This window comes from Platichthys flesus, chromosome 12 (genome assembly GCF_949316205.1).
Source record: "Platichthys flesus chromosome 12, fPlaFle2.1, whole genome shotgun sequence".
Lineage (NCBI taxonomy): Eukaryota > Metazoa > Chordata > Actinopteri > Pleuronectiformes > Pleuronectidae > Platichthys > Platichthys flesus.
In genome coordinates this window covers 23,553,097-23,574,295 of record NC_084956.1, presented here as the reverse complement: position 1 = coordinate 23,574,295, position 21,199 = coordinate 23,553,097, and the positions used below count along the sequence as shown (strand labels likewise).

Genomic DNA, 21,199 nt, shown 5'->3' with positions numbered 1-21,199 from the left:
GAGTAGTTATAGCATATTTGTTATTTACCTACTGTCGTAAATTCAGCTAATGGAACTTTCTAACATGGTCATATACCATGACGGTATGCTACGATTTTGAGTTACTTGTTTCTGACGTTTTCAGGCTTTGTAAATGTTATTTAGCGGGTGACTTCAACTTGAAGTTACTAAAAACATGTCCAAATTTAGGCATAGACCCTATGTGCTACGTCATTTGATCTATAGCTTTGTTTGCAACACCTCCTCTTTAAAAGGTATTGCCTGGCAGAGGCGAGCCGGATTTTCACCATTTGGCTGTGTGATTTCTCTGGGCATTCCATGGAGCCCGTCTGACCTGTGAAACTTCTGTGTAATAAATTCTGTTATGCTGCAAGTTCTGGGTCCGCGTCTCCTCTCTTCAAACACCGACTTCGACAAGACACTGCGGCTTGAAAGATACGACACTACTTTAAAATGTTTGACCCATTACTTCCTGATTTCTATCTTACAGCTGTTTTCAGTGGAATGGTAATCCCTCACCGTTAGCAGATAGATGAGGTCCATGTTGGGCTCCACTTGAGCTGCTGCATTTTGCAATGACACCAGCTCATTGAAGGTCATGTAGAGCTGATTCATCTTCACCAGGTTCACTTTATTACTGTCGTCAATCCAGTCAGGAAAGACCACATGCACTGCAATGAGGTCTTTGAGGTGCACACCCAAGATGGGGATTTTAAAGCCCTGACTCTCGATGAAGGCCTTGCGATAGCAGGAGTAGTTGTTGCTGGAAGATACCAAATCTGTCATCTCACTCCAGATCTGAAGTGGGGGGGATTAAGTGAGCATCATGGCTAAAACCAAGACTTGATCAGGAAATGCAATACAGATATTGAATTACATTTAAAGCCATACCTTCACAACCTCTGGAGTCAGATAAGAGTGAGTCTCCTTAAGTCGAGATATGGAGCTGTGGCTAAGTCCCCCCACCACAGCCATCAGAGTGTTGAAGTTCTGCAGCTGCAGAAGTTTCTGATTAGAGCGCGAGAGAGAGAGAGAGAGAGAGAGAAGGATGTGGATTTTTATACATTCTCTATACTGCTGATCAACCCACTGAATTAATGACATCTGTTAACATGATACAATATTACAGCAGATAATAATATGGTTTGTAATTGTGGAAATACGTACCGTATAAGGTATTTGTACTAGGTATTTGCCATTTTATACCTTTACTCCACTCTTTATATAAATAAATAATAACTGTCCTTCTCATTCCATTTGGTTTGTTTAACAGCTGTAGTTACTTTTTCTTTACACAGACAGTGAACCCTTACCTCCATTTTAGTGCTTCCAAAGAGACATAACTCTAAAAACAGTCAGGAATGTAGACACGATTTAAAAAAGTTATGAGTTATTTAAACTTCTATATTTCATGTATTTAAATTAAAATTGTTATCATCGGTTGGTCATTTGCTTAAATTGTAAATTCTCAGCCAAAACAAATCTAGATAAATGGTATACAGAATTATTATTTACCCTATGTTAGTATTATTTTCTCATATTAGAATTGGGTAACTATATCCATACAACAAGCTCAGGTTTTAACTTGAAACTGATTAAAAATTTTATAAAATGAAATAAAATTATGTTTTCTTTTAAGATTATGAAGTTAAAAGCCATAATATATTAATGACTGGAGGACATGAACATGGTGTTCCTAGTGGTGCTGGTTTTTGTCATGTTAATTATCTGAATAACAGACACCCGTTTTTAGGATGTAGGAGAATCTATGGTGACCTTCATTTAACATTAAATTGTGAAATGCCTTCTCTCTCGAGCTTTTGTATGGATTTGGTAAACTACTATGTAACTTGGTGGATTCAGACGAGGAAATGTTGATGTGGATAAAAAGGGCTCATTTTAAGTTCACAACGATTTTAAGTCATTACGCACTAATGAAAACATCCTATTAACATAACTTTCACTTGAAAAGGAACATTTTTAAAGCACAGTATTACCCTTTTCAATTAACTGAAGTAGCTGTGTATTTCTTTCACATTGGCAGTTGGATTTGGTGACCAAGTACATGTTCTCTTAGTGAACTCTCTCTAATCCTTCAAACCCATAATGATGGAGAATTTAAGCCAGATGTAAGGTAGTGTCTCTGCATGTATTAAGGCTAATATTATGCTACAATAGACTGATTATTGAGAGAAACAGACCAGCAACAAATGCTCTAATTTCAGCATTGAGAAATGGTTGTTAAATTTTCATCATTGAGCCCATCTGCACACAGAGACAGGATCACTGAGCTCGGAAACTGATCCATTTCTTTCAAGGCTGATGGAGGAATATTGGATAAGCTCTTTCGCCCCCACATTGGAAGGAGATACCCATCACAATTACCAGTAACCTTCAGAATGAATATTAATGAGACAGCTTTATGATGGAAGGATAAGTCAACTGCATCTATATGTAAAAGAAAGAATAATGGCATGAAGAATCCATGTCCCGGCATTCAAAGTGGTTTGAATATAAAGGCCTTTATTTAAATAGGCTTGACCCTGAAGGCCAATATGGTGGATTTTAAAGTGTCAAAGCCCATTCAAATAAAGGGATTTTAAATTTTTCAAAAGACTTTGAGTGCCTTAACCTGGATTCTCCATGCCATTATTCTTTGGACACAAGTTTTGCAATTATTTTTTTCTGCATCTATCATAATATTAATGAATGTTACATCTGCAACTTTTTCTTGAAAGACTGTTACTGAAGATAGAAACTGTCATCAAGTTAAATGTATCGAGTCGAAACATATGTATTCACATATAAGGGTTGAACCTTTTGACAGTAAGCTGAATTGGGTTTAAAGGTTCAGTGTGCAGAATTTATTGTCCTTTAGAGGTGAAGTTGCATGTTGTAGTTGGATCTGTGCAAATGAGAGGAGCCTTTAACATGAGCCGGACAAAATGAAGTCAATAGAATCTCAGACGCATCAGGTTAAATCTTGATATAACTTGGATATTAAATATATTTTATCTGCAGGTTTTTAGGGTTAGGGTTAGAGTGGTCTTCCTCCAACCTGAAGGTCGGCGGTTCGATCCCCAATCTGACCCATCTGCATGCCGAAGTGTCCTTGGGCAAGATGCTGAACCCTGAATGGCCCCCCCATAGAATAAAAAAGTGCTGCGATTAGATGAACTGTATGAATGTATGGGTGATTGTAAAACTGTACTGTAATGCGCTTTGAGTGGTCATCAAGACTAGAAAAGTGCTATATAAATACAGAGCCATTGACCGTTTATATAGAGTTAAGTGGGTTTTAGTTTCAGCTTTCCGCCACCTCCTCTAAATGTCAAATTGGCCTAATCCTATTTCACCCCTTAGCCCTAACCCTACCCCTTGTTTTCGAGGGTTATCTTGCCCCTTGAAATGAGTCATAAGTGGCAGTGGTTGGAATCTTCCCTAACGAATTGGGACAGGCTTTCAACCTGGCACACTCGCAATTTTTTCTTTTTACGGTTGTTGTGAAAAACTGACCATAATACGTAAAAATTATATCAAACTAAGATATTACAATCATTATTGTAATTTATTATCCTTATTAATGGAGAAAATACTACATTTGTGGGTCTATTTCACAGCTTGCCAGTGATGAACAAGCATTCTGGGTATCCCTCCGTTTGAAGTGAGGGTCTGAAAAATTTCAGTTCAGAGGGGTATAGCATCCCACCCCTTGGCTCTAGCCCTCTGCCCCCAACAGGTATTGGGACACCTACCCCTACACGAAGGAGAAGGGCTAAGGGGTAAAGCCTGGTGTATGCTTCTGCAACTGCATCTGCGGCTTTTCACGCCGCTGTACTTGTTGTCATTCATGCTTCCTCAACCATTGCGCGTGATCACCGCCAGAACACAAGGCGGAGTAACGTGTTTTGTAGAAGACGACTTATTTCTTCTTCGTCGAATTCTTTCTTCTTCTTTCTTCTCCGCCAGTCAGTGACGGGTTATACAAGTGGTCATACTTTCAGATCTCTTCTGCCAACCGCTCTTCTATTTGGGCCATATTCGTTCTTCTAAATATTCCGTTGTTTCTGCCGGTATTATGGGGACATGAAACCGGAAATGCGACTCCGAAAAGGATGTAGTTAGCAGTCCAATCACAGCCTTGCGGGCTGGCGGAGGCTTGCAGAGCTTTGTCTGTAGTTAGAAAAATTGGGCGACGCCCGTAAGCACGTAAGAAGGGATACATAAGCACGTAAGGGGCCCGAAAGGGCTCTTGCGCTTACGGGCCCGTGAAAACGCAGAAGCATGCATCAGCCTTTAGGCCTAGGGGGGAAATGGGATAGGGCCTTTAGTTTTCTTGAGCAAGAGATTGATGCCCTATTAATCCTGATGGGCAGGTCAGTGTCTTGCATGGCACCACCATCAGTATGAATGTATGTATAGAGGGGAACTAGTGGAGCAATTCACCAATTTAAAAAAGCTATATAAATGAAATCCAATTGCAATTTACCGCGTGGAAGCCAATCAGCCTCAGAACAGGATTTTAGTCACTTAAAGCCATCTTACCTGAGCCACATGGATGTATTTGGTGATGACTTCTGCACGGGTCTGAGGTGTCAGCTTGCTGAGCACCATGAGCTGGACCCACTGAGACACGCCGTTAAACAGCGCAATGGAGCGCTCCAGAGTTGGGTTGTCTACAAGGCAGCCGTGAGTCACATAGCTCTGGTAATCAGTGAACTGGGGACAAAAAAGGTTTACAAATGAGCAGTTAATTTTCAGTAGTTTCTGCACACTGTCACCGTTGTAAGGTTATACTTCAGCCTTTAAAAAATCCTGGGTGTAACATAACATCAAGAAATCCATGCGCCATCTCCCCTTCCTTTTAAATCAATTGAGCTTGTACCCTGGTGGATGGATATCATAAGGATAGATATTACAGAAAGAAAGAGAAACCACATTGTGCACCCGCCTAAGTGGGTGCATGATACTAACACTGTGGCCTATAATAACAGTGAAATATTATCATTGACTTATTATGAGGTATTTGTCATTTTCTTCCTGCTGCCTCAAGATAAGATACGCTAGAGCTGTACCTGACCACAACTCATTTAAGACCAAAATGCCTAAGGGTGCTCAGATGAGAGCAAGGGCATATAGGATTAAAAAAAATGGGCACTGAACAGAAAAATGACATCTGCATCATTCATGGTTGAATGCACTTATTGTAAGTTGCTTTGGATAAAAGCGTCAGCTATATGTAATGTAATGTAATGTAATGTATCTGAAAATCACAAAAACTTGCATTGCGCTTGGTGCTGCTTTGCTTCAGGTTTTAGATAGGTCCCAAGGTGTTACCTTCAAATGTTTATGTTTCTATTCAAATTCCAATAATGACTTAAATACCCACTTTAAACTGTGTTGATGATGTTAAAAACCTTGATATATTAGTCAGTAGCTACAATAACCTCTAGCAACCAAACACCAAGTTTTCTAAGCTGAACAAGCGTATATCATCTTTCAAATAAATTCATCTTGTGTGAATATGCTATTTACATAGCACCAATATAAGCTTTGCATTGTTGTAACCTTTAGGAACGTTCCTTTTAATATCCTTTGCATACACTGTAAACAGCATTGCTTTGAACAAAATGCTTATAAGCTGGTGCTGTTTTGTTTGCTAACATCTACTAAAAGTACAGCAGAGGCGGATGGTACTGCATTTTACAGGTATGTTGGAGCTGAATGACAAGTCATAGAATCACAATAACTTTTACAGGTCTGTGACAAGTTCAAATATCTGTTCTTCTGCATGCTACTAATGTGTGCCAAAATAGAGGGGATCTAGGGGGTCCCTGTGTTTTAACTTCACTGTTGCAGAATAAGCGACGCCCTGTTTATCCGGAAACTATTTCAGAAGGTTATTATAAAGATCAGTTCTACGTGTGACTGATTAGAAAAGAGCAGAAAAGCAGAGACACTCTCATTGTAGTGTGGCAAAAATAATTGAACAATTAAACTATAGCTGTTTACCGATATCCTCCTGATAGACTTGAACTCTAGGAAGGTGAGATGTTCAGCCAGCTCCATTGGCTCCAGGTGGTCAAACAGTAGTGAGGCCTTGCCTTTCTTGGCCTGCTTCTTCCGCTGGGTCAGCTTACGCATCCAATCGTATGATGGACTACAAGGAGAACAAAATATCCAGTGTAACAGCTGCAAAATAAGAGACTAAAGACAAGCAAATGTCCCATTTCAATATGTGATGTAGGGTTAGTGCTCATCTAACCACTGCTATTCAGGCCCCCCTTAAAAATGAAGGGAGAGACAGAAAATTCCTGAGTGGTTTATGAACAGATGAAGAGAATCAACATGGCAACCACTGCGAGTAAATCTCTTATAATTGTAAGTCTAAAATCGTAACAAAGAAACAGGAAAAAAATATTTTAGTTTAGAGTGTCCAGAGGCAAATGAAAATGCAATTGAATTCCTGTGACGAATGTTTCAGGAAAACCTCTATTCACTCCGCTAAAAGAAGCAGTTCAGTTTTCAGTGCGGGGCAGAGTTTCTATGGACAGAACTCATGTTACATTGAAATAACCAATGTAAACACACTGACTGACTGTGTTTTGATCAATAGATCAATCTGTCCCATCTGTCCAGCAACTATCAGATGTGTTACTTTTATAATGTCTGTTGTTAATATAATAGCGATGGTTGATATTGTTGTCACTATAATATATTTGGTTGGCTGCTGATGACTTAGCGAGTGGTGCATCCCCCCCGTAGCTCTTTTTGGAGGAGGACACTACCAGCAAAGGGCAAATCATATCTAGGAGTAGGGACAAGAGGGGGAGGAATTGGAATAGGGCCTAAGTTCAAGCCACAATTAACATGCATCTCGATAATGTCAATAGTTATTAAAAGTGAGTCTGCATGCATTTGAAATCTTACATGGTTGAGATGTCTATGAGTTTGAAATGATCCTCACAGCCGAGCTGAGCAGCCACGTCCCTAAACTCCTCTGTTATCCTGATCAGACCCAAGTCCAGGTTAAACTCTGCAGGGAATGTCACGATCCAGTACCTGAATACACACACTCACATTTATAAACGTTAAGCAAACATTTGGACTCTGATAAGACATGTGGTAGAGTGGAAAATGTATTCAAATGAAATTTCCACTGAACTAGATAATGACCTTGTGACATGCAACTCATGTAGTTCAGTACTGCTTGTTTTGTCAGCCTTTTTGGCCTCCTTTTATAAATCTCAGGGTTAAAAAAATAACTGTGACCTTGATATTCAAAGTGTGAAAGCTTGAAACTGTAAAAACAGAACGTTGCCATATCTAGACAAGGGTTTAAATTGCTCTGGGTCTGAGAGGTCCAGTGAGAAAAGTCTTAATGTGTTGGGATGAATGAATATGTGTGCAGCACCTTACCTCATTAAATGACAAATCTTCAGTCTGGTGTCCTGGCAGCTGTCGTCACTGCAGTCCTGGTACGTGGGCTTAAGTTAAGGTTTTTATTCACAAGATTTGACAATTGATTACTGACACTTATATATGTTATTGTCTGTAGATAACAAATGGGAGGCTATCCTCTCCACACCATTCAGGTGCATCTCAGCCACAACTACATCGTCTACCAGCGTCTATGCAGCATGTGTTACTGCTAATTTGATATGGTCCTGACATCACTCATCTGCTCAGATGGCGAACTGATGTGTAGCAATGTCCTCAAGCAGAGAGACAGTTATTTTGACCAAAACCTGTTCTTATCATACCATCCCAACCACACAATCAATCACTCCTGGCGTCCTCACACATCGGCTGGACTGGGGTTTGTAAGTGAGAGTAAACAGATTATCAACATCTCTCACAAGTCACAACATTTGTCTTTTCACACAAATGAAGCTAGCGTAAGTTCAGTCAGGTAGACTTAACCTGCAGACGATCAGCTGATCAGGGGCGTTCCTATACATAGGAACGCCCAATGGAGGTCTTAACCTGCCTAGTGATCAGCTGATTGGGGGGCGTGCATTATCATCCAATCAGGTCGGGCGCGGGCTCTGTCAGCCAGTCATTTAGCAGCTGTCAAACTTTAAAAGTCCCTTTCCTCTCTCCCTCAGCCTGCCATCATTCAGCGTCTCACGAAACCGTCAGCGTCTCTCAGTGACGCGCGTAGTGGATCATCTAGTTTATTCACATCGTTTATCTCGACGTCGGATCCTGACACGGATTACTCCCGAAGAAGTTCGGATCCATCAGCCAAAAGATCGTTCAATTCTACTGTTCGTGGCTCTATCACCAGCCTGGAAGAGTCTTAATAAAGCAAACTATCGCTGTACTCTACTCAGCTCACGCAGTTAGGATATTAGTGCTACTCTTCAGCCAGCCAAGATGTTCTTTTGTTCCGCCAGAGCAATTGGGAGATTATGTTTTCTGCCTTCACTTCCTATAACGTCTTCAAACAAACGCACACTCCTTCTGTCTCAAATTTTCAAACCCTGATATCGGTAAGTCATGCATATAACTGGTGGTGGTTTGTATGTTCTGCTCACTCCGTGCGAGTTATGCTAGCTATACAGATAACTATTCATGTAACACACCCGGGCAATCGCTATGCTCATTGCTACTCGCTCTTGCTGGCCCTGCTAGGTCGGAAGGACCCCACATATGGAGCAACGGTCGCATGCACTCTATTTACTTTCGGTCCAGCGGACCCTGCACTCACCATGGCATTAACTTGGTCCGGCGACCTTTAGTGAAGTTTGCCATGCAATTTAATTTACTTTGTGGTTGCTACACCATTTTAATTTCTGTTGGTCCTGCGACTTAAAATTTTCTGTTATCGTTCTCATTTCCGTTGTCATTTTATATTATTTGGTCCTCGGACCTTAATTTCCTTTCGGTCAATAGACCTTTCATTTAAGTTCGGTCCCCGCTACCTTTTACTAAGTTCCACATCTAGGCCCTGCTCTCACCATGGCTCAACTTGGTCCGGCGACCTTTAGTTTAGTTGGCCATGCAATTTAATTTACTTTGTTGGCTGCTACACCAATTTTAATTTCTGTTGGTCCTGCGACTTAAATTTCTGTTATCGTTCTCATTTCTGTTGTCATTTTATTTTATTTGGTTCTCGGACCTTAATTTCTTTTCGGTCAATAGACCTTTCATTTAAGTTCGGTCCCTGCGACCTTTTACTAAGTTCCACATCTAGGCCTTGGTCCGGCGACCTTTAGTGAAGTTTGCCATGCATTTTAATTTACTTTGTGGTTACTACACCAATTTTAATTTCTGTTGGTCCTGCGACTCAAATTTCGTTATCACTCATTTCCGTCGTCATTTCAATATTATCGTTTCTCGGACCTTTAATTTCTTTCGGTCAATTGACCTTCTACTTAAGTCTAGTCTCCACTGACCTTTGCTTAGTTCTACATGCTCTCACCATGGCTTAACTTGGTCCGGCGACCTTCACATAAGCCTGCCATGCAATATAAATTCTTTGTGGTTGCTACACCTATGTTAATTTTCTTGAATCTCTTGTGTGTGATCAGTTAAAAGAGTTTCTAACTTTTAATGATCTTCTCTCAAAACTGCAATCAGGCTTCAGGAAAAAACACAGTACCATCACTGCAGCTACAAAAGTGATCAATGATATATTAGTTGCTCTTGATAAGAAGCAGCACTGTGCTTCACTTTTTATTGATCTGTCAAAGGCTTTTGACACTGTGGACCATGCTGTTTTAAAGCATAGGCTTTTTTGCTTGGGTTTGTCAAATCATGTAGTTTCCTGGTTCACAGATTATTTGAGTGACAGGACTCAGTGTATTAAATATGATGGTCTGTGTTCTGAATTTGTGAGTGTCCACAAGGGCGTGCCACAGGGTTCAATATTAGGACCCCTGTTGTTCATTATGTACATTAATGATTTGGGAACAAATGTGTCAGATGCTAAACATGCATTTTTATGCAGATGACACAATTATTTACAGTTTTGGATCAACTCCTGCTAGAGCTGTTGAATCTCTGCAGAAAGCTTTTGATGCAGTCCAGCACACACTCCTGCAACTAAAATTAGTCCTCAACACTGAAAAAACTAAACAAATGTTGTTTTCAAACTCTAAGAAAGTACCTCAAACTGTCCCCACAGTGTCCACTCTTGAGGGAAATGTCATAGAGGTGGTTCATATCTATAAATATCTTGGTGTCTTGATTGATGATTCCCTTTCCTTCAAACCCCACATTGACAATCTTGTGAAGAAATTGAAACTTAAATTGGGCTTCTTCTTCAGGCACAAATTTTGTTTCTCTTTTGAGGTGAAAAAGCGGCTTGTCACTGCAACGTTTTTATCCAGTTTAGATTATGGAGATTTGATTTATATGAATGCCTCAGCTAAATGTCTATGTAAGATTGATGCTGTTTACCATGCTTCTCTGAGGTTTATCACTAACTGTAGAGCCCTGACCCATCACTGTGAATTGTATTCTCGAGTGGGTTGGCCCTCTTTGTCCACCAGGAGGCTGGGACATTGGTGCACTTTTATTTATAAGGCCATGCTTGGGCTACTGCCATCATATATTTGTAATTTAATCACAGAGAAAAGTGCTTCTTACAGTCTGCGCTCAAACAATCAGATGCTTTTGTTAGTTCCATTGGTCCGCACTGAATCAGGAAAAAGGGCATTTGTCCACTCTGCTCCCACCACATGGAACTGGCTGCAAAAAGATTTTAAATTAACCGAAATGATTTCTTTGAACGCTTTTAAATCTACGATGAGAGCATTTCAGACCACTTCTTTTACTTGTAGATGTTTTTTATGAATTTTAATTTACTTGTAATTGTTTTTTTATCATTTTAATTTCTGTTTATATGTTGTGAGTGTAATATTGTGAGTGTACATATGTTATTTGTTGCTGCCTCTTGGCCAGGACTCCCTCGAAAAAGAGGTTTTTAATCTCAATGGGACTTTCCTGGTTAAATAAAGGTCAAATAAAAAAAAAAATAATTCCATTTTGCACTTCATCATCCATTCTGGCACTTTAACTTCTTTATGTGCGTCTACATTTTAGATCCCGGGTCATCTCTATATTCTATCTGATAAATGTTATAATTGTCTGTTTTCAAACATGTTATTTGCTTAGGATGCCACTTACGAGGTAAGACTCATCATTAACTCACTCTCCTGTTCCCTTCTTCGTCTTATTTCTTTTTGGGGGTATTCCTGTTCGATGCTCTGCTACACCCCCTTCTAAATCCTGATGACATCTCACAGGGGTCTAAAATGCCAAAGACTGTTTAACATTCGCATTTCTGTGCGTGTAAAAAAGAGAATTAATAAAATCTGTTAATTGGAAATCAAGTCTCTCCTGATTGAAATGAAGCTAGCGTAAGTTCAGTCAGGTAGACTTAACCTGCAGACGATCAGCTGATCAGGGGCGTTCCTATACATAGGAACGCCCAATGGAGGTCTTAACCTGCCTAGTGATCAGCTGATTGGGGGGCGTGCATTATCATCCAATCAGGTCGGGCGCGGGCTCTGTCAGCCAGTCATTTAGCAGCTGTCAAACTTTAAAAGTCCCTTTCCTCTCTCCCTCAGCCTGCCATCATTCAGCGTCTCACGAAACCCCTCCTCCACCCCATTCTCCTCCCGGCTCGAGGACATTCACCTCATCCGGACCCCGACCTCAACGGATCGCGGATTACGCCAATGGATCAAGGATCATAGCAGCGCCCAATCATGGTGGCAGCTAATCGCGGACAAAGAATTTTCAAAACTGCCTATCAAGATACGATTACTAGTGGCATTCATTGCACTTCTGTCCATCCTGGAAGAGGGATCCCTTGCATGCGTCTCTTCCTGAGGTTTCTACTTTTTTCCTGTCAAGGTTTTTGTAGTTTTTCCTTACCCTTGTGAGGGTTGAGGGCAGAGGATGCCACACTAGCGAGTTCAATAGGACTACGAGCATTAGATTTGCCTTCCAAACTTACATTAGACGATAAACCACCACCAGTGTCTAGACCCCGGGGGGTATTCCTGTTCGATGCTCTGCTACACCCCCTTCTAAATCCTGATGACATCTCACAGGGGTCTAAAATGCCAAAGACTGTTTAACATTCGCATTTCTGTGCGTGTAAAAAAGAGAATGAATAAAATCTGTTAATTGGAAATCAAGTCTCTCCTGATTGAACTACATTTGTCAACTTAAAATGTGATTTAGTTGCATGACATATCAAAACTATTTTACTAGAACAGTACAGAAAACGATCAACATTGACAAATGAATAGCAATGAATACAGTAATAATATATGAATATTTATGGATATGCAACCATCATATTGAATACAGATTGTTAAATTGTATTCAATTTGGCACAAGTCTAGATGTATGTGTCTTGATCCACTAGTCTAATGGCACAGACTTTTTTCGAAGTGCATTGTTGGAGAGGCAAGTATTGAGTCTGTCATTGGGTGTATTTTGAGTGTAATATATATATATATAATCGACAAAAAATGACAAGAGCTGCTTTGGTTATGAGATAGAGCCATCAGACTCCTGATTGTATCTTTGCAAACCATTTCAGGATCCTGACATCACGTTTTTTGTATTCTCTCCTGGAGGTTTTCTGATTGTCTTACACCTTCAGTTCTTCATGTACTCCAAGGAATCCTGAACAATCTCCTGTCGTTCAGGGTTTATGTTTTATGGAAATGAGTCAAATCTGACAACTGCTGCAAACTGTTCATTTCACTTCGTTTTGCATTGAAAACATTGAGCCTTAGCTCTTATCTTCAAATTCATGCAAAATAATTGCGATGTGCTGAAATAAAAAGCCAAAATTACAAAGCTGTTATTATTTTCTCAAACTACATTAGAAATGAAGAATCTGTAATTTTTTATCCTGACCTCAGTTTTCACAAACAAGAGTCATACGTTTAGCTTTTATTCCTGCAACAAAACACCAGTTACTTGTCCTTTGTACTGTACTGCATAGCAGATCACTCCGATGGTCTCTCTGGCTTCCCATTTACACAAGAAGAATTACGTGTGGATTCAAGGTTCTCTCTATCTATTTTAGTAAACTTTTGAAGGCTTCATTTAATGATTCACCAATGATTCTGTTATTCCTGCTGTGAAATACAGTTCTAAATTGGAGACTTCAGGAAGGTAGAGGCACAGGAAGCTACCATGACATCTGACAGCTCAACAGACCACATAGTGAGCCGAGCCAAGGAGATCCGCCCTGGACAGGATCAATATTGCTCATTTTTTACATTACAATAGTAGTAACACAAGCACCAAGAAGAGAGCTGAGCGACTGAGGCGAAGTAAAACATGAAGAGCATTACTAATCATCCCACTTCCACTATCAAAATAACATATTTAGATTGGATTTCCTGTAAAGCAGCATTCTACACTAGGTAAATTAGCTTGCAATATTATAACATATTGTAAAAGGAATGGGGTTGCATAAAAAAGTGCAGTATTTTACCAGATGGGATATATCATCAGTAGTTTCCCTGCCAGCTCTGACGATGTCACATACCATCGATGCATCAGCAGTAGGGTTCGAGGAAGCAGGTTCTCCTGCAGCTCCCCATTGTCATCTGTGAAGAGAGCACAAAATGTCACAGGATTTTAACTGTGACAGTCACTATGTTAATGACCATGAGGGAAGTCATTGTATTATTTTCCGACTTAATCTTATAGGATAAGATCTGTGATATTTCTTTTTCTTTTCACCAATTAATACCTTTCCCTCCTTTCGTGTGTTTAATCTTTTAGTTTTGTGCCATAGAAATCCCCTGTAAAATGAAATAATTCTCCTCTTCTCCAACAAACTCTTCAATGATATGACACTATGATAACTTAAAGAGCTCATAGTACCATCTCACCCCACTAGAGCACTGCGCTTCCGGAATTCAGGATTACTTGTCGTCCCTAAATTCTAAAAGTAGAGTACGACCCAGAGCTTTCAGCTATCAAGCTCCTCTCCTGCGGAGTCATCTCCCAGTTTCAGTTTAGGTGGCAGACACCCTCTATATGTTTAGGGTTAGAGTAGTAAACTTTTCTTGTTGATAAAGCTTATAGTTCGGGCTTGCTCTGATCTGTCTTGGACCAGCTGTTAGTAATGTAGCTCTAGGCCTTGATGGGGGATAATAGATGAAACATGGATCTTCTCTTTCCCCCCTTCCCTCCTCATCACATTAGTTGTCATCAATGCATATTATTGATTGATTTATTGATGTGGTACTCACCAAATGTTTGAATGCATTCATTTAAAAGAGCATTAAGAGATGCTGCCTTTCCCAATGTGGATGATCCCATAGCACCAAGCTGAAAGTAGGACAGAGGTCAGCACTTCTTCGCCACGGTTCTGTACTAGTCAGGATTGTCTTTGGAGCAGGAGAGAGACAATCATCAGTCAGAGTAAGAGAACATTTTATGAAACAAGAGGGTAACAAATTATCTGAAGAAGCAATGAAGCATTTCTTCTTATTATGTAGCGGATTTTAGCCAATGAGTAGCAGTAACAATCTGTTTGGAATCTTTATATGTCCATTTTAAATAGAAACAATGGAGGCACTAAAAAATGTTGTACACTCGCCTAATACCCTTTCAATGGGTTATACATTACACTATAAGTTAGAGATCTTATAAGTTATTATAAACAAAATGTAAACAATATCAAAGTGTGTCGGGACAAATGAAACATACCTACATTGTGGCAGATGGCAGATTGCCACAATGTAGGTAATTAATAGGAAACACTGCAACACGAGCAGGGGTTCCCAAACTTTTCAGCCCGCCACCCACAAAATAACGGTGCAAGAGACTGGCGACCCCCCCGACCCTGGATGTGTTATATAATATTGCACACAGCCACGCACATGCACTATTAGGCTTATGCAAACACGGGCATTAATACAACACAAAAGAACAACAGCCTTACAGCCATGATATTGTTTTATAGCAATTTAAGAAATAGAATATAACCAGAATACAGGGAAACTCCATGTAGAAAAACAGCAGGGCTGGGTGAGCATATAAGTAAGTATAAAAAAGTGCGCAGGTGATGTCTGTGCACGTTTGTATGCATAACGAGCAGCAGACACCTTACTGCTGCCATGTGCAAAAACATTAGGTTATTTATTTTAGCCTAAACATTACTTTCATTTTTTAAACTCACTAATGAGATATGTGGGCAATATGCATTGGGCAGAGCAAGTCCATTCTCGGCTTTATTTTGGAGACGGTTACTCTGAGATCATTCCCCAACTTTAACTGCGCTCTGTATTTATTCTTTAAGTATGTCAGGGCTGAGGAAGTCTTTTCGCACAAGTCTGCCAGCCATTGTTAAACAGTCAGGGTCAGTGAGGTGGTCAGCGAGCTGGGATCCATGCTCCATCATATGCCCACCTCATCCTGCAGCTCATACAGGTGGCTCAGCACATTTCCCCGCAAGAGCAAGTCCGATATTGAGTGGGCGTGTTTTTATGTAGTTGACCATTTTTATCGCAATGTCAAGAATATGTTTAAGCTCTGGTTCAAGTGTTTTGCTTGCAAAAGATTCTCTGTGAATAATACAGTGTGTGGAATTTAAGTGTGGCGCCACTTGTAAGACTCTTACTTTCAGTCCTGCCTTTTCCCCAGCATCACTCCAGCCCTGTTCTGAGTTAATATGGTGTTGAGTCTAGTTTAGAGTCTAAATGCTTAAAAGTCTCTCCTGACTCAACAGCAATCAAAGACTTGGCCAAAATAGTATTTTGAGTTTTGCCAATGCAGCGCTTGCTTCATGACCCCTCACTACATAGTAAACTACACAGTGTTCATTATGAAGACAAAGGTGAATGGGAGATCAAGGAAGTGTTTCTTAACACAAAGATCTAATTGAAACTTCTTCTTAATTTATAGGACAATCGTATGATTTTTATGAGTAAGGGTTAGATGTAGTCTTAAACAAACATGAACAGTACACACACTCATGTTTCTGCTATTACACTGGTTGTCTGCATGGACATTTGTCACTACATATTTATCCAGATTCATGTTAAGCTCCACAAAGACGACCCATGATGAGGCCTGTCACATGGACTATCATTGCCACATTATATTAGAGGAGTAATATCAAAGAGTGTAATGGTAAAATTACATGGATTAATCACAGTAATTTTGTTACTGCAAAATCATCAATCTTTTGATGAAACTTTATGGCTGATTATTTAACGAAGAAAAATCATATCTTCCTCCATGATATAGTGTTTCTTCACATTTTGAGAGATGTGGAAAGGCTTTTAAAATGAACCCCATTTCCCTCATGATAAATAAGTTTCCCTGCTCAGAAGTTTGCTATGAAATGTGGCTATTATAATTGGAAAAGTTGGGTTATGTGTTTAAAAATGTGAATCTGTTATGAGGAACTTTCAAAGCTAAAACCTGGTCAAGAAGATGCACACATATATTCTCTTCTCCATTCATTGCTTCTTGTTTAGTTTTAGTTTTTCAGAAAAGGGTTGATGACCAAGGGGGTTTTGCATCAAAGTGGCTTTTTTGGTCTTTGATACGGAGGAGAAGATGCCTTTTATAGCCATTTCACAACATAATAAGGTCAAGACCTTAAGTTTGTAGAGAAAACCCAACAGTTCTCACTGTAGCTGCAGGTAAAGTCATACTTGTCTGTCTTCCTAAAAAAAGAACAGTGTATTTGGGGGGGGGAAAATTACATTTAGGTTTATTAGGTCAGCTGGTCAGAGAGGTTTACACATACCTCATCACCTTACTAAGTAAAATTACATGTGTTGTAGTAATGTCAGTTGCCTTCACCATCATTTCAAACATATCCGAAATTATCTAGCTTAATATCCAGAGTCTAACTGTATCTCGTGATTTGACAAATTATTTATTAAAACATACATATTTGAACGATGTAGGCTGTGGAGAGATATTACGATCACATTTGAAACTGTTTAGTTTGTAATAAAATGATCTTCCAGGATAAACACCCAGGACCTGGATGTCTCAGGCTCTGCTCTCTCTCTGCTCTCATCGTACCTCAATGAATGCATTTACTGGGTAACTTGGAGAGGATCTGTGTCTGAACCTTGTCCCCTCACTACTGGGGTCCCTCAAGGTTCCGTCCTGGGTCCCCTCCTCTTCTCTCTGTAAACCAACTCTCTCAGCTCTGTCATTCACTCACATGGATTTTCCTACCACAGCTCTTTTTTCCCCAGTCTGAAACACAGGTAGCAGCCCGAATCTCTGCCTCTATGAGCTCCCCAATGACATCAGGACAATAGAAAGAATACATCGTCCGCCTCATACCATACTGCTCTGGGTTTGCACCCTCATGGTTGAATGCACTTATTCTAATTCGCTTTGGATAAAAGTATCAGCTAAATGACATGTTATAATAGTAACCACTTCCTCCTCAGAATTTCTTTCCACATGTAGCATTATAATCCTAATCTGTTGTTGAAAACTTTCACATTCAATATGTCAGATATTTTCTTACATGACGTCTCCCTAGCCTAGTTGATAAAGATATTTCCTTTCTATGTGACTATGAGTGAATTCTTCATAGAGGTCAATGATCATCTGTTGCACTGCTGCAGAAAAACAAACCACACATGTTTTTGTGTCTTTCAGGGATATTGTATGCTCTTTTCTACAATTGTTTATACTGGGCTGCATGCACATGCCAGACACAATGCTTATTAAACCCTGGCTAGAATGGCCTTGATTAAACCAAGCAGAATTGTGGTAGTGGAAAGGCTTAAGCCTCAAGTTGAAGTTGAAGCTCATTCAAGCTGGAGCTTTCTACTGTGATAGAAATTTTACTATTAGGGCAATGATTAATATGAGGAACAACTTTGATCTTTAGACAGACAAATTTCTCCCTCAGAAATCAGGGTGTTGATCCACCATATGATGTTGTGTTACTTTCTCACCCTCAAATTCACCTAACAGAGACTTTACAGCACAGGGGATTTGTTGTGGTTGTAGACATTAAGACAGATGTTACACTCCAGGGGTCTGAGATACAGCAGGGCACAGGATATCTGTCAAAGAGGTTGATGTACAGTGTTGTGCAAGTTCACACCTCTCATGAACTAGTTCAAAGTTCAGTTCATACAAGTAAACATGAATAATTCACGTTCATAGTTCACCATTTAAATTCTGAACTAGTTCATAGTTCAGTTCATTTCATAGTTTTAAGGTGGAAACTGAGAATGAAAGACTTGTTAAAGAAAACCTTATCCATCACTACCCCTTGCCTTTACTGTCGGAATTTTTATCAGACAGTGTGTAAAAATCCCTCAGATAATAACAAGGTGCATCGGATCTCGGATGTAGTTGCTGAGTCTGCGTCTCTGCTTTCTCTTGCTATCTGTATATAAGACCGAGAGCTGTTGTGTTGCAGGTATGGCCTGCCCCTTTAAGGAAAGTTTGTAGTCTGTGACGTAGTGCACCTGGGCATTGTGCGAAAATAATCTAAAAGTGTGAGTATAACGATAAGTGACGGACCACCTAGAGGGGATGCGAGTGTTGCTCCTGCTGTAGATCCGAGAAATGAAGTGGCCGCATTCCAAGTAAAGAAACATCTCCTCCTCCTTATTCACGGAGCGGTCCGGACGGCTGGTTACCTGCCAGACAGCGAGCCAAGATAACCAGTGACTGGTGACCGGCTCCTGGTACAGGCGACATAGGAGACTGATTTATCATGACGTGACACATGCAATGTAAAACAATACATTAACGTCACACCATCATCCTCTAACCCGGGGACGCACCGGATCTAGAAGCGCTGCGAAAAGCGGTCCGCCTCCTTTCCTCACCCATGTTAAATACTTTGGCTGTTCGCACCAGGAAGAACCAGGAAACGCCGCGGCCACACACACAGGCACATTATCTCCTGTGGGGGGGTGGTGGCTACAGGCTTGCGTAGGTCAGTCACCTGTGAAGACCAGTATCATTTACCCCTGAACCAGCGCGGAGAAATAATGATGATGAAATGTAAAATAAAAAATGTAAATATAAAATTAAATATAAAATGTTTTATGAAATGAAATATATATTTTTTAAATTAAATGAAATGGGGGGAAAAAAAAAACACATCCTGCGCAGAAGCCCACTGCGCACATTCTGTGCAGTAGCCCATTGCGCACATTCTGCGCAAAAGGCCACTGCGCACATTCTGCGCAGAAGCCCATTGCGCAGATCCTGCGCAGGATCTGCGCAGTAGGCTCCTGTGCAGGATGGCAGAAGCCTACTGCGCACATTCTGCGCAGAAGCCCATTGCGCAGTAATTTTTTTTTTTTTTTTATTAAATTTTTTCCCTGTTTTTATATTTAATTAATTTAAATTAACATAGTGTTATATATTTTGCAATTAATTGGAGAAGTCCTGCCAATATTAAGAGTTGAACATATTGCCAGCTTGAAAATGGGAAGGAGTGGGATTCGAACCCAGGTCACTCTCTTTAGAGACCAAACGCTTCACCAACTAGGCCACTTCAGCTGATTGTATCCCCAATGAACTAAGCACCATAAGACGATGGACAAAATATCGTGTGTGTGTTGGTGCCATTTTGTGCTGCTTTTGATAAACACTTACTACATACATTTGACAGTCTTACTTAAAAGTTACTTTTATAGTTTTGGCTTTTAGATACTGGATGAAACCTATTGTTAGAGAATAGCCCAGTGGGTGGGGGAATATTTTTTGAGAGAAGATTTCGAGATTCATTTACTATACGGCTCAACAGATCTCTGATCGGAGCCGTGGTTCGGAGCCGAGACACTGGCACTGAGAAGAAAACACTTGGAATACGTTGCTTGTTTGTTCTGCATATGTGTGCCATGAGTGATGGGTAACGTAGTGCGAAGTCGAGTTCGTTGGTTTCGGTTAGGCTAAATCGCGGACATTTTACGGGCACTGAGCAACGACATGGTGAAAGCATTCGATTTAGACAGCGTCTCTCCTGAGGATGAAAGTATTGAAATGTCCCGAGGGTCAGTGAACAGGTAGGGGTGGGGCACATGACAGTTCTAGGCCAATGGCTGTAGGGTTTTGTGGGATGCAAGGCTCTCATTGGCTGATGAGTTGGCGTATCAAGGGTGAATGAGGAAGGGGAGTGAAGAATACAGTGGTGGATGATAGGAGTGTCTGAGTTACGAACAACAAGTGTGTCGTGTTCGCTGGACTTTAATAAAGTTAAACATCAAGAGAGGTTTCCTGTTGTCTGTACGCGAGGACGCTACAATATGAACGTGTTCACCGTTCAAATTCATTATTTAGCATTGAGTTTCGTTCAGTTCATCATTCTCATAAAAGTGAACGTGTTCAATGAGCGCGTTCTTTTGCGTTCGTTCATGCACAACACTGTTGATGTATAACATTTGTTTCCTCAATAGGAGGGGCTTGGAGGTGTATAAAGTGTTGCTTTTTCTTGTATGTCATTGCTCATTGTATGAAATCTATTCCATGGTCTTGTACATTGATGCCCATCTGCAGATGTAGAATAAACTTCCAGAAAGACATTGTAATGACTTGTGCTTGACTATTGAGAAATTCCCATGACACTACTTACGCCTGGAATAGTTTAGCCATAGGTATTTAACCGCGTTATCAGGGCCATTCATTTGAATTTTTTGAATCATGTGAGATAAAGGGAATGAAGGGATGAAAGGATTGTGTTGTGGGTGCTGGGTAAGTGGTATTTTAGACCTCTTGTTGAGAGATTATTTTTTTTGCTATGTTTACTCCTGGCTTCCATATTAATCCAGTTTTTCCAAACCCCTAAAAGAGAGACTTTTAGAAAAGCCATCAGTCATGTTCAGGTCTAAAAACTCTTGGGATGCATTTTAGTTTAAAGAAAAATAGATAATGTCATACCGACACAAACTGTGGTGAAAAATCATTTTCACTGTCCATTTTTCTGCCCCTTTGTCCCTGTTCTGCTGTTATTTGTGTATGCATATGTTACATGTTTATATATTTTAGAATTTCTTTTTTCTTTAGACTCTGGAGTTCAAAGATAATCTCCTCAGATCTGGTACCCAGACTTGTATACCATCGTCATTGAACCCTGTTAAATCTTTCTTGTCTCTGCTCATTCATTCAAACAGAGTCCAGACAAAAAGCTGAAACTTGACATGTTATCTCCGATAATTGCCATTTTAAACTTAGATTTTATGACTTTGTTCTACTTTTGAAT

The 21,199-nt window shown here is 40.1% G+C and overlaps 1 protein-coding gene across 3 annotated transcripts in view; it reads right to left on the bottom strand.

Annotated features, from left to right (window-relative positions):
- The window catches only part of rasgrp3 (RAS guanyl releasing protein 3 (calcium and DAG-regulated)), a 49,726-nt gene that overhangs the window by 11,329 nt on the left and 17,198 nt on the right, over positions 1-21,199 (bottom strand). For 2 of the 3 annotated variants that reach the window (XM_062401761.1, XM_062401760.1), the window contains exons 2-9: positions 14,241-14,378; positions 13,487-13,589; positions 7,420-7,482; positions 6,931-7,062; positions 6,013-6,160; positions 4,546-4,719; positions 892-1,008; positions 520-798 (exon numbers count right to left, since the gene is read on the bottom strand). In XM_062401761.1, the coding sequence (XP_062257745.1) occupies positions 520-798; positions 892-1,008; positions 4,546-4,719; positions 6,013-6,160; positions 6,931-7,062; positions 7,420-7,482; positions 13,487-13,589; positions 14,241-14,310 (1,086 nt within the window). In that variant the 5' untranslated portion in view covers positions 14,311-14,378. The remainder of the gene's footprint in view (positions 1-519; positions 799-891; positions 1,009-4,545; positions 4,720-6,012; positions 6,161-6,930; positions 7,063-7,419; positions 7,483-13,486; positions 13,590-14,240; positions 14,379-21,199) is intronic. The other variant, XM_062401762.1, reaches the window with a different exon arrangement.